We start from the raw sequence: 13,107 nt of genomic DNA on the forward strand, positions 1-13,107 counted from the left end.
GTCACTTTTTTCTTTGTGAAGCGGTTAGTCATGATTGCTTATTCTAGAAATTCAAGGAAGGGAGACCCCCAGCTGGTTATTATGACAAAGTGGAAAAGAAATAAAGAATGACAAGATCTTTAATGCCTGGATGATGCAAATGTTATGATATTAAGTTACACTTTGCTTTAGCAAGAGGAAGTTTTGTCTACAGGGACCTGAATTTAGCTCTTCAAGTCTTGGGTCTGGTAAAAAGCACTATTCCTACAAATTTTTGCATTTTTGTCTCTATGTTGACTTTGCTGTTTTGGTTTGCTTGCCACTAACTAACTCAGTTGGGGATTGGCTCTCTCTCAGTACTACTTTGATTAAATCATATTTCACAAGCAGATCTTGTTTTCAGTTATACCTTCTTTGCCAGTTAATCAGCATGTGTTTGCAAAAATGGTACATGCGTTCATCTCAGATCATTTAACCCAAATCAAGCCAGTGTCAATAATTGCCAGAGGTGTACTGATATGAGTGTGTATAACAATTGTTTTAGGCTCACAGGGGCTAGGCTTTGTTTATTTCTGTGACCGAGCGGGATATTGACAAGGTCTGGATTTGTCATTGCAGGATTCAGTTTGGAAGCAGGCTTGCCTGTCCATAAAATCCTCCTCAATTATGCTTTGATGGCAAGATAGATTTTGAATCATGAGATCAAAATGTGGTATCTCACATCACATGTGATTAGTCACCATCCAGAGAAATAATTGCACAACAGTTATTGACATTTCTATCGCTATGACTATGTGCACAGCCCAGCAGCACAATCACAGAACTGTGGCATAATGGATATGAAATTTTGTGATAGTATTGTAAAACCAGATATTTTTCTGTGCATGAAATTTTCTGGGATTTTGCTGGGAGCCAGGATTTGCGGAAGTAAAATGTACATGAAAGTTTTATTGTACACAATCCAGCACATATAGTATACTTGTAAATATTTCATGGGCGGCAACATGCGAAAGTTTTTTTTGCTGCCAAAAAGGCTGTAGGCTCCCATTCGCAAAGCTTTCGTGTGGTAAATGTTTGTGGTTGTACAGTTTTAAGAGCAGCGTCTGTTTCCTTCTGTGCACTGAGTTGGATGAACAAAGAAATTATGTTGTCTATGAAAGCAGCCATATATTTCTTCTTGTAAGTTCCAGTAAATGTGTATCTATCTCTCAACCTGGTAAAGTTGCAGAGTTGCGCAATCAGTCAACTCAAATTCATCCAGCCACAGTGAGCCTGTCATGCGTGCATTTCATAAAAGCTCCCTGACTACTTCTATCTAATCTGTCAGTTTCTTCTTGGCGCCCGGCGATAGTCACATTTAGTGCTAGCAGTGCATTCTCATACAGACATAACCCATTGAAATGTGAAGAAAAGAAGAGCACCGTAAAATAGTTGTAACTTTCACCTAAACTTCCTATGCTGTGTACCTTAATCGAATACTCAACCAGTTCTGTGTACTTGAGATACAATGATAAAATGTTTACATGTTGTTACGTTAGATTGTATCTGATCTATTTTTCCTGCTGAAAATGAGGAAAAAAAAATGGTATCAAATATATTGATATATTCAATGTCAGGCAAATATTGGATGTCATAAAATATGTTCTTTGGTGACTTATCTTTTGTGGTCTTCTGTTTGTATATAGTTTGTAATATTTTATACGGAGACCTTAGAGTAAGAAATTCTACATAAAACGTGATTAGTATGCAAAACACCCTGCAGTACCTTAGCACCCTCAGCAGCCTTACCGTGCACGAAAGACGCATTGCAGCTCTCTATGACAAAATCTTATGCAGAACACATGGAAGTGTGCAGAGGGAACCTTTCTCATCTACCTCTCTCTACCTCTCTCTCTCTAAAACAAAAACAAAATGTGTGTCTGAACAACCTCCCATTGCAGCTCATAAGCACCCCATTAAATAAATGCAGCAAATGAAATGCAGTAAAATATTTTATTTTCAATGCAGCAATAATTCATCACTTTCTCCCAAACACCTCTAGGCCGTGATGACTAACAACCACCCCATCCCCAAATCAGTAAAGGCAAACATGCACGTATAGATATAAGTTGTGATGATTTTTCTGTTTTGTTTTGTAGTAACAAGAGAAGAGAAAAATATCTCAAGTTGAGGTATTGCTGTTCTAACAAGCAACTAGCTGTCACGATCTCACTCATTCACAAGTGTTCAGTTTTGAAAGTTTGCTGTTTGGAAGTTTGATTTCTTCTAATCATCTTTTTCATAATGATGTTTGAAGCTGTGTTCAGCCTATTGCTTGCAATTGCAGTGATTGGTTTAATGTGGCTAACAATTTTAACAGTTTTTTCACACTCACAGGTGGTAATTAATGATATCAGTGTATCAGTGATGCAGCTACCTGCATTACAAGATTGTGTACATTACTATACAATATTGACTGCAGGTGTATGTCCAAGACAATATGATTTTTTATGCCTCCGCCACGAAGTGGTGCCGGAGGCATTATGTTTTCGGGTTGTCCGTCCGTCCGTACGTACGTCCGTATGTACGTCCGTACGTACGTCTGTACGTCCGTACATACGTCCGTACGTCCGTCCGCTTTCGTTTACGCGATAACTTGAGTAATATTGACATGAATTCTACCAAACTTGGTCCAAGTATAAAGTATGATGGGGCAATTAGTTGATTAGATTTTGGGTGAAATCGACCAAAGGTCAAAGGTCAAGGTCAAATCATGAAATTGTATCCGTTTACGCGATAACTCAAGACTGGATCGAACAAATTTCACCAAACTTTGTCGGAGGATGATGTATGATGGGACAATTACTTGATTAGTTTTTTAGTGAAATCAGACTGAGGTCAAAGGTCAAAGATCAAGGTCAAATCGTGAAATTTATCTGTTTACGTGATAACTCAAAACTGGATGAAGCAGCTTTCACCAAACTTGGTCCAAGGATGATGTATGATGGGACAATTAGTTAAGTAGATTTTAGTGACATTGGCAAGAGGTCAAAGGTCAAAAGGTCAAGGTCAAATGCTAAAAATGTTGCTATTTGCCCAATATCTATGCAATGCCCTAAGGTATTTTCTTGAAACTTGGTGTAGACATGTACTACTGTGTAAAGATTCTCCAGAGAGAGTTTCATGTCATAAGGTCAAAGGTCAAAAGGTCAAAGGTTAGATGAAAATGTTGTAATATCACTTTTCTCACAAGTGGTTCAATGTATCTTCATGGAACTTGGTACATACGCATGTACTGACTGGCAGAGATTATCTAGGGAATTTAGGGGTCGTAGGTCAATAGTCATGGGGTCAAAGGTCAAGGTCAACTCCTCAATATTTTACTATTTCCCTCATACACTAGTATATGAAATGCTTGCATTATTAGTTTTCAAACTTAATATATACATGCATTACCTAATGGAGATTCTCCAGGAAATTTCCAGCCAGAATGTCAAAGGTCAAAGGTTAAGGGTCAAAGGCCAGGTTTCAATGCCCCCCCCCAAAAAAAAAAAAAAAGAAAAAAGAAAAAAATATATATATATTGTACTGTAATTACACTCTTTCTTCGTACCTTGGAAATTACTCAATGTATAAACTTATAAAAGGGTCCGTCAGAATTCAAGTAAAAATTCTCAATTCCCCATATATGTGTACCTGCACTCTACGACAATTATAGCAAACCCAGTTCAAGGAAAGTGAACACTCAAGTCATTTCTGACAAACCTGTCATATCTATATTTTGCCAGTTATGTGAAACTGTCATGGATCTCACATTGTGAAGACATTGTACTATACGCCTATTGGGAGAATCATGCATTATGGCGGAGGCATCAGTCGCCATAGCGACATTTCTAGTTTTTTCTTGAATGGTCAAAGAATACCTCCCTTGGCATTTGTCTTCCTTTGTCTGGGTTGTTGATATAAAGAGAATGTGCTGAAAAATTCGTAGTCACTCACAACCCTTTGAATATGCAGCATGGAATCATTATACTGGAACTTTTTGAGTGTATCATGACAATGTAAAGACTCAGTCAAGCCGGATGTTAAGAGAGCACAGTTTCTGATGTGTTGTAACTTATTATTGCCAAGGTCATTCCCTGCTAGGTGTTCTGTGTAACCTTTACAGGCAGTGCTAAGGACATGACCAATTTCAATATCAAATTATTTTAGACAAAGTGAATACTGAAGCTAATGCCAGAAGATATACCCCAGTATGTAATGGACATGTTCCAAAGTTGGGAACAGTGCTTAAGCATGAGCTGGCATTGATGTGGACAAACTCAAAGTGAATGTTAACAACAAACTTCTGTAATGCTGTATGTACATGTATCTTACTTAGGTATTTGATGCTGACATAGGCTAAGAATGTGGGAGGTATAGAAATGTTTGTGGACAATAATGTACAGGATTAAGGAATGAGTAGAATGCAGCAAGTACTATGTATGCAGTCATAAATCATTGACAACTTTAGTCCCTTTGTGCAGTATAAATGTAATTGCATCCTTACCAGTTGTCCCATTTAATTGGATTATTTGTCTTCTTAAGGAAAGAAAGAGCTTCGTTCAACCTTTTCTTCCCATTTTATAAACATCTGCCTTTAGTGATATAGAGGTTTTTGGTGAAAGTTCTTATTGCATGATTTTCTCCCAGTTATTCCTAGTTACCTAATTTCATGGCTTGAAGTTATGTACTCGTAATAGTATTGTATACAAACATTAGACTATTGATGAACAGATTGCAGGAAGTCTTGACTGTAAGTAAATGTCAGTGACATCGGATTCTTACAAATAAGCTATGTTTCGTGTTAAACTTCAGAATGTTGATTACTGACAATTAGCTATGTATGATATTTAACTTGAGTGTTGTTACGGATGAATCCATAGAATCCTGACACAGAACTGGACGAGGAGGAGACTCTGACCAATGAGCTGGCAAAGTGCCAGGAGGAAGCCCTCGCTAGGGCCATTGCAGAGGAGGAGAACCTCAACAAGGAGATCCAGGAGGAAGAACTGACGGAGATCGTCGTGGAAACGGATGATGCTGAGAGTGACCTTGGGGTGAGATGCCTTCCCATGAATCTATTTTTGTCCTGTTTGTTGTTGCCATGCGATTATCTGTTTGTGGTATTATTCGCAAGTCTGTTGGATTTATTATTGTTATTCTTTTTTGTGCTGTTGAAGTGGAAGAATCATCACTTTATCTTCACTTGAGAATCAGAGAGACATCAAACACTCTAAAATCTGCTGGATTAATGCCATTGTGCTTCCCAAGTTATGAATGGTATGATGTGTCAGTACTAGTGAAATAGTGTATAACGGGATGTTGTTTGCAGCATTCCTTTTGTTCAACCATACCTTGCATACCAGAGTGAATTTACTAGTACAGGTTTCTCAATGCTGCATACTTTGATATTATAGTTCCCTCCACCATCCATAGAAGGTTAGTATAAATCAGGTCAGCTTTTTTGTTTTTGTTGGTGTTGTTAAAGATTGGTGAGTAGATGACATAGAAATCACAGTAGCAGAGTTAAGATTCATTCCTGAAAGTCTGTATTTTCATCATGAATGACCCAGAAATTTAACACACAGTTCGGCTGAGATTGAATAAGAAATTTGACCGACTTACTGGCTTTCATAGTTGATTTTCCCTGAATATTTTTTCATTTTCCTGTGTCTGTTTTGAACCCAGAACACCATGAGTTCCTTAGACTGCTCCCAGAGGGCATCTGACTGGGCCGACATGGCCATAGATTTTGAGAAGCGGGAGAGCGAAGGGGCCTCCTGGGCCGAGCTGGTGGAACTAGAGGGCGTGGAAGCGGCCCGTACTCCGGGATATGCTCTCCACATGCATGAAAAGCTCTCTTCCCCATCACGGAAAAGGTAGGGAACCAAGCTTTTTATGTTATTTTTTTAAAACCCATCCACTGCTCAAGGGGTAGCCCTCAGTAGCATAGGGTCATCAGAAGTTTCAGAAATCATGTCAGTTGAGATGAAGAGAAAGTGCCTCATTCGAGAAAAGTCATGTGATGTATGTGTGTACGTAGTGCTCATCTGACAATTACAAACTATTCTAGCAGGAACCCAGTGGAAGTACAAACAAATTCTATGCAACAAATCTACATGTTATTTTCTATCGGGGCCACGTCCTGCGCACTTTCAACATATTCTTGCCTAAATGCTGCCACTGTATCTCGTTAATGTGTCAAAATGATGACTGAGTTCAGACATATACTCATAGAGATACAACTTTCTTAATGTGCTGGCTACTTTCTAATGTAGCTGAGATTTTCAATTGTGCAGTCTTAATATTTGATGTTTTAAAATGATTTTTGTTTGTGTGTGTGAAACAAAAGTACTGTTTGCCCCATTACTATTGCCATTTTCTCTGTTGGCATTATAGGAAGTCTCTACCTAAAGCAGTTGTCTAATGTCATTAACCTATGTACATCAAGACTGTTGTGTTCATATGAATCAATGGTTGAAGGGGAGCCCGGAATTGACAGGATAAAAACTCATACCCTAACCCGTCCTGATTAAGCTGGGACCACTGTATAAAATACGGCATATCTAATGAATATTGGGGTAACTGAAAGATGTGTAGTTGTCAATGAGAAATTATGTGCATGCAGTTTTTTTTTTTTAGGAAATGGCACAAACACAGCATGACAGCAAATGATGGTAGGCTGCAAGGAGTATCATTAGAAAAGTTCCGTAGAGGAACCCTGTCAATATTTCATATGTAGTGACCCCAGTTCCATCATGGTGTTGTTTTCTATCTCATCTGGACCTATGTAGGACCAGAGAAGAGTCTCAGAAGCGTCACGAGGAGCGTCAGACCAAAGCCCAGCACAAGAGAGAATGTCTGATGGATGCCAAGGCCCAGAGACTTAAGACACTCCATGAAAGGGTAGGTATCAGCTCCCCATTAACACTTTCATTACCACTAGTGGTTATATCAAGATGCCAGTGAGATATGATATCAATGCTAGTGTATGATACACTGCTCTCCTGTTACAATGAACAAAGTTATAACAAAATCCTGGTTACAACAAAGTAAAAATTCAGGCCACAACATTTTCCACTCTGTTTTTTTAAAATTTGTTTGTTTGTATGGTTATAACAAAATTTTGATATTATGAAAGAAAACTGCCAGTCCCGAGGACTTTGTTATAATGAGAGTTCACTCTAATGGATGTGAGAGGGTTAATGGCACCAAAGATATTTATTCTTTTCATTTCTGAACTTCAAAGGTTATATCCAAAGTTTCTTCTTTTTTTTTTATCACACAGCTCTTCAAATTATCATTTTTTTAACCATCCACCAGAAAATTGTTTCTTTTGCACATCATTCCATCAACACTGAGAAGCATACTGAGAGTGAGCATGATTTTCATATGGCATCACTAGGTGAATGCCTAAAAAAAAAAATCTACAAATCATTCTTGACTGAGGAATTGTGAGGGCCTTGTAAGTAGTGTTTGGAGACAGAAAGACAGAGGGACAGAGATGGTGGAAAGAGTAAATGAACAAGAAAGAGAAAGAAAGCTGAGTAGACTGAATAAGACAAGCAGTAACACTGACCATAACCTCTCATCGTATGGAAACTTGAAATCTGCCAGATTGCTGAAGTCACCGATTGGAAGGAAGAACTGATCAGGCAAAAAAAGAAGCTGTTGGAGGAGAAACAGAAGAAAGCAGAGGACAAGAGACTGATGCAGCTTCAGGCAGTCATCCGCAAAGCACAGGATGAGGAAGCAAAGGTGAACAACCTTTTTTTCTCTCCTCGTGTTTAGTTTTTCAAATTCATGAAATTCTTCCGTCAAGATGTTTTTCATCGCAACTGACTGACAAATTGCCCTACATCGATGTAAATAAGGATTCAAACCAACACTTGCTGCCAGGCAGAAGCTCGTTGGTCTAGTTGAGATGACGCCTTTCCAGAGATCAGGAGGTGATAGGTTTGAATCCTGCTCGAGTATGTACGCCCGTGATTTTTCTATCATAGCTACTACTAAAACACTGATCAAATCAGTGCTTATTCACGTCGATGTAGGGCAACTTGTCAATCAGTTGCAGTGTTTAGTTTTGTTCTATGCATATTGTAGAGGCATGCTGTAAAACCAGAAATTTTCATGTGCATTAAACTTTTGCAATTTTTTGCAACGAGCCATGATTTGTGAAAGTAGAATGCACGGGAAAGTGTTTGTCTACACAATACATTGACTGCTTGTGGCGGTTTGCGAGAGTTTCATGCCGCGAATGTTTCTGGATTTACAGTAGGTTGATATGGAAGGTTATTTATGCTATCAGAATTGCCTCAATGTTTCAGTACATAGCCTTTCACAATGAAGGGATACTTGTGTATTTGTAAATTAAGCTGCTTAACTTTGTCCCTGTGTTTTGATATTCTTTTTTTCTTCACAAATATTTGCCCAAATATGGATATGCCAAATGTGCTAGTTGAGATTTCCATGACATTGCATGATGTAGTCAGGCCTGGAAATGAAGGGATGTTCTTATTTCTTATTATATTATCCAACATTGTAAGAGGCCAGAGATTTCTGACTGTAGCAGTCATGGTTGCCAGTAAATGTTGTGGGACTTGTTTCTGTATTCACATAGCCATGTTTTCTTGTTGTTGCTGTTATCGGTGATGGTGTACTTCATATAGTAGTCCTGACATAGGAAACTAATTACTAGTATGCTGTTCCTTTACACCAAATGACATTCTTGCATGCATTATTTGTTAACAGAGATTGGTTGGTGTCAGAATGTGAATTCCTTTTCTTGAATTGTTTTTTGCGTAAAGCCACACGTGCCAAGCTGCACCTGAAAGGAAAATCTAGATACAAGATGTTAAAAGAGAGCAAATCTCTCTCAAATGAGCAATCACATTAGCCTTTTTGTGTTTTGAGTGCCATTTGGCACATAATACCCCATATCATTGTACACACTGTCAAAAGTCCCTGGCACAGAAAGGGTTAATCTCATACCAATATTCTCCTTGCATGCATCTCACTGTGTCCAGGCCAATGAGATTGCCTTCATCAACACTCTGGAGGCCCAGAACAAGAAGCACGACATCATGGCTCGGCACCAGGGCCATGAGGCCCGTTACCATGACATCCTGGAGGAGAGGCAGCGCAAGCATGAGGAGAAGGCAGCTAAGGAGGAGGCTGTGCAGGTAAGGGTGGGGGGTGGGATGGGGTGGGGTGGGATGAGGTGGGGTGGGGTGGAATGGGATTGGGTGGGGTGGGATGGGGTAGGGTGGGGTGAGGTGGGATGGGATGGGATAGGGTGGGGTGGGATAGGGTTGAGATGGGATGGATTGGGTTGGGTGGGGTGGGGGAGAAAACTCACTGTAGGGCCATTGATTGGCAGGTTTACTAAATACTGTTAGATAATTACCTTAGTCTGTTGATATTTTTTTTCTCTCATTCTCTCAGGACCAGAGACTTTTCCATCTACTTTTATTCCTGCTGTAGAAATTGTGATACAGTCCAAACTTGGTTATCCATCCATCACTTTAATATATGCATATTTACTTCATTGTGGTTAACTTGTGTAAAAGCATAAAAGGAATGTACAAATGTGATAAAGAGAATGTAGAACAATCATGAATGATTTTTTAAAAATACGAAATTCATCATGTCATCAGATCTATCTTTCATGTATAATTTGTTTATTTTCTGTATGCAGAAACGATGGTACAACTTTTGAGACATCAATCAATCTTTTATTTCTGTGATTGTTGGTATTTTGCAGTCTTTAGGGACTTATACAAAGTAATTCTTTAAATTCATGAAATTCTTCCGTCGAGATGTTTTCATTGCAACTGATTTACAAATTGTCCTACATCTACATTTTTTTTATCATGGCTACTACTAAAACTTTGATCAATTTAGTGCCTATTTACGTCGATGTAGGGCAATTTGTCAATCAGTTGCAATGAAAACATCTCGACAGAAGAATTTCATGAATTTGAATAATTACGCACTACCCGCTGCATGCTGTAAGGATTAGAACCAACACTTGCTGTCGGGCGGAAGCTCGATGGTCTAGTGGAGATGACGCCTGTCCGGAGATCAGGAGGTCGTAGGTTCGAATCCTGCTTGAGCATGTACGCCCATGATTTTTTATCATGGCTACTACTAAAACACTGATCAATTTAGTGCTTATTTATGTCGATGTAGGGTAATTTGTCGATCAGTTGCAAAGTCATTCTTTTCATTGACTTCTCGTTATCTTGACTCTCTAGGAGCGGAGGAAGGCTCTGGAAGAGGAGCGGATAGCCAGGCTTGAGGCCATGAAGAAATACAGACGTGAGCAGGAGGAGAAGATGAATGCCCTCAAGGACCAGCGAGAGAGGGCCCGGGAGCATGCCTCGAAGGAGAAAGCAAGGTACCTTATCAAATGCAGGCTGACATCCCCCACTCAACGAGAAGGAGGGTTCATCTTAGTAGACTTTTGTAAAACCTGGAATTTTTGGACGAATTGAATTTTGCGAATTTCACGATTAGCCAAAATTCATGAAAGTAAAATGCGATCAAAAGGTTTTGTTTACACAATGCAATGAATGCCAGTGGCAATTCAAGAAGGTTTCGTGCTGCAGAAAAGGCCGTTAGCTCCAGTTCATGAAAGTTTAATGCCTCAAATGTTGCTAGTTTGACAGAAGATGCTTATATGGCCCATTGTGTTCTCTGCTGATATTATGATCTAGAAAGGGGCAAAGTCGTAGCGCTCCATTTGATGCGTCTACCTTATTGTCAAGAGTTTGTTGCAGCTCCATGATTAAAACTCAACACTGATATCATGGTTTGCCGCTGAGATCAGAGTGAATGCAGAGTTGTGACTAAAAAAAAAGAATTGAACCTTCTTGGGAACTTGCAAATGATCATGTGTATATCACATGCTTCATGTGTTACCAAGTGGTTGTGCGCTGTCACAGATATCAACATATTTTAGTTTATCTTTTAGTGATCGTGAATTCTGTAATCTCATTTGTCAATCAACCACTGAATATATCCCGTATTCCGTGATATGACGTCATGATACTGTATTACACAGCCAGCTGCGTGTGTACCAAAGACGCTTATAGGAAAGTGCGCGCTAATCCTGTACGAAACAAATGGACAGTGCGCGGTCCTCAAGCATATTACGCACATAACCTGAGACCACTAGACGCTTGATAAACAACAGCAACTTATATCTATCTGGCTACTGCAGTATCTTATGGCGTGTACGTGTACGTATTTGTATGCGCGCATACAGTAATCAGCTCGCGAGACGTAGGCCTAAGTCAACATGGTCATGGCTGACAGCCGGCGATTTCAACATCATTCACGAGGGGAAATCAGCGAGAAGAAGGTTAGCACTTACACTTAAAAAGATAAAATCGTTACCCCCTGCTTGTTCTTAGGAAATACAGGAAATATCTACAGTCTGGTGCCATATTCCATTCGGCCTCCGGCCTCATGGAATATGGCACCAGACCGTAGATATTTGCCCGTATTTCGTGAACAAGCAGGGGGTAACTAATAATATTGCCCAAGTCAGTGCCAAGAAGTTGGAACACGAGCCAATTCCATGATATCTAAAAAAATTTTTAAAAGTGACATGAAATATACAGTCATTATAAGTGTGTATATTCTCCATGTTGAAGGAGATGTAGCTGCTTGACCTAAGAGCATGTGCGCTTGTTTCTACTGATGTATAACCAAATTCTTCGCATCTGTATGAATGATTGGCCATGGAATAATATGGTCATGTACTCTTCTTCCATTTTGGAATGTCCGTCTGAAAGCAGGTACTCATACAGCACTGGACTGAAAACCAGGTTCTCATGATAGAACTTGGCTATGGTGAATGATAAGGACATTGTGTTGGTATTGCTACATTACTCTTTTTGCTGTAATTATTTTGACAGGGAGCGAGAACAGCGTCTTTCAGCTCTCACCGCTGCACAGAGTGCCAAGGAGGAAGAAATACAGAAGAAGATACAGCAGAAGGTATGCACAATTTGGTGTACTCATCACTTAAGGCAATATTCACTAACTTGTATACTCACCATTCTGGGCAGTACATCTCGGTATACAGAAATCAGTATGCTGTCACTCAGTGCAGTATATACAAATTTGGTATACTCACTACTTGGCACAGTATACACAAACTGGTATACTGTGCCAAGTAGTGAGTATACCAGGACAACATAAACAAGTTGCATCTTGGGCAACGTAAACAAAGTGGCCTACTCTCCACTTGAGACAATATTCATAGATTAATACACTCACTGTTCAGTGCAGATCACATAAATCATACTCTTGCCGCTGAGTGATGTGCAGTGTAGTTGGGAGAGACAGGGCAAAAGTAAACACAAAATATACAAATGTCAGTTTTCTTCCGAATTAATGAAACAATGAGGAAATGGGTGTGACCTAGCCCAAGTGAGAAACATTGACCAGATATTGACCTTTCACCCATTCTCCTTCTCTGAACAGCATGACGAGAGCATGAAGCGTCACAGCCAGCAGATCGAGCAGATCCAGAAGAAGGCCATCGAACTGAGCTCCTTCCGACACTACGGCACGAGCGACGCGGCGCCGCGCCAGATGCCGTACGAGAAGAAGAAGATGTGCAGCCTGTGTAAAGTGTTGGTGAGTGGACCCTGTCCAACTTTCTTGAGTCTACAAGTCACATCCTCATTACATGCATGACCAAGCAACAAGAATGATGATGATTATGCGTGCTTAACATTCAGTTTTATTTTGGCATCTACATTGTAAATTTGTAGTTTTATGAATACTTTTGAGTAGTTTGTTTTGAACTATACAAACTTCATCCAACTGGACATGATTGCTCACTCTCAGACAAGCCTCTTTACTTGCAATTTTAAGCAGTCATTTGCAATGTCATGCTGCAGAAAGATTTTCATTTGGGGAAAAATCTGTACATCATCCTATTTCATGGTAATGATAACGTATGCCACTTTACTAGTGAGTCTGTATAAGGTACAAGATTACAGAGCTGCCAATTCTCCCTGACTCTGCAGGAATCTTCCTGAAAACTTCAGTATCTCTTCATGTCTAGATAAGAGAATATAAGATTTACTC

The 13,107-nt window shown here is 39.6% G+C and overlaps 1 protein-coding gene and 1 non-coding gene across 2 annotated transcripts in view; both read left to right on the forward strand.

Annotated features, from left to right (window-relative positions):
- The window catches only part of LOC139709256 (S phase cyclin A-associated protein in the endoplasmic reticulum-like), a 45,223-nt gene that overhangs the window by 23,090 nt on the left and 9,026 nt on the right, over positions 1–13,107 (forward strand). Inside the window, 8 exon segments of the mRNA XM_071621206.1 lie at positions 4,884–5,062; positions 5,685–5,879; positions 6,795–6,906; positions 7,618–7,758; positions 9,027–9,182; positions 10,257–10,399; positions 11,925–12,006; positions 12,496–12,651. Coding sequence (XP_071477307.1) covers positions 4,884–5,062; positions 5,685–5,879; positions 6,795–6,906; positions 7,618–7,758; positions 9,027–9,182; positions 10,257–10,399; positions 11,925–12,006; positions 12,496–12,651 — 1,164 coding nt within the window.
- Positions 10,046–10,118, forward strand: Trnas-gga (transfer RNA serine (anticodon GGA)). The gene has a single exon. It is a non-coding gene; the product is annotated as a tRNA-Ser (tRNA).

The sequence above is a fragment of the Diadema antillarum genome, unplaced genomic scaffold (assembly GCF_040938485.1).
Source record: "Diadema antillarum isolate AM-2024a unplaced genomic scaffold, OU_Dant_1.0 seq00001421_RagTag, whole genome shotgun sequence".
Lineage (NCBI taxonomy): Eukaryota > Metazoa > Echinodermata > Echinoidea > Diadematoida > Diadematidae > Diadema > Diadema antillarum.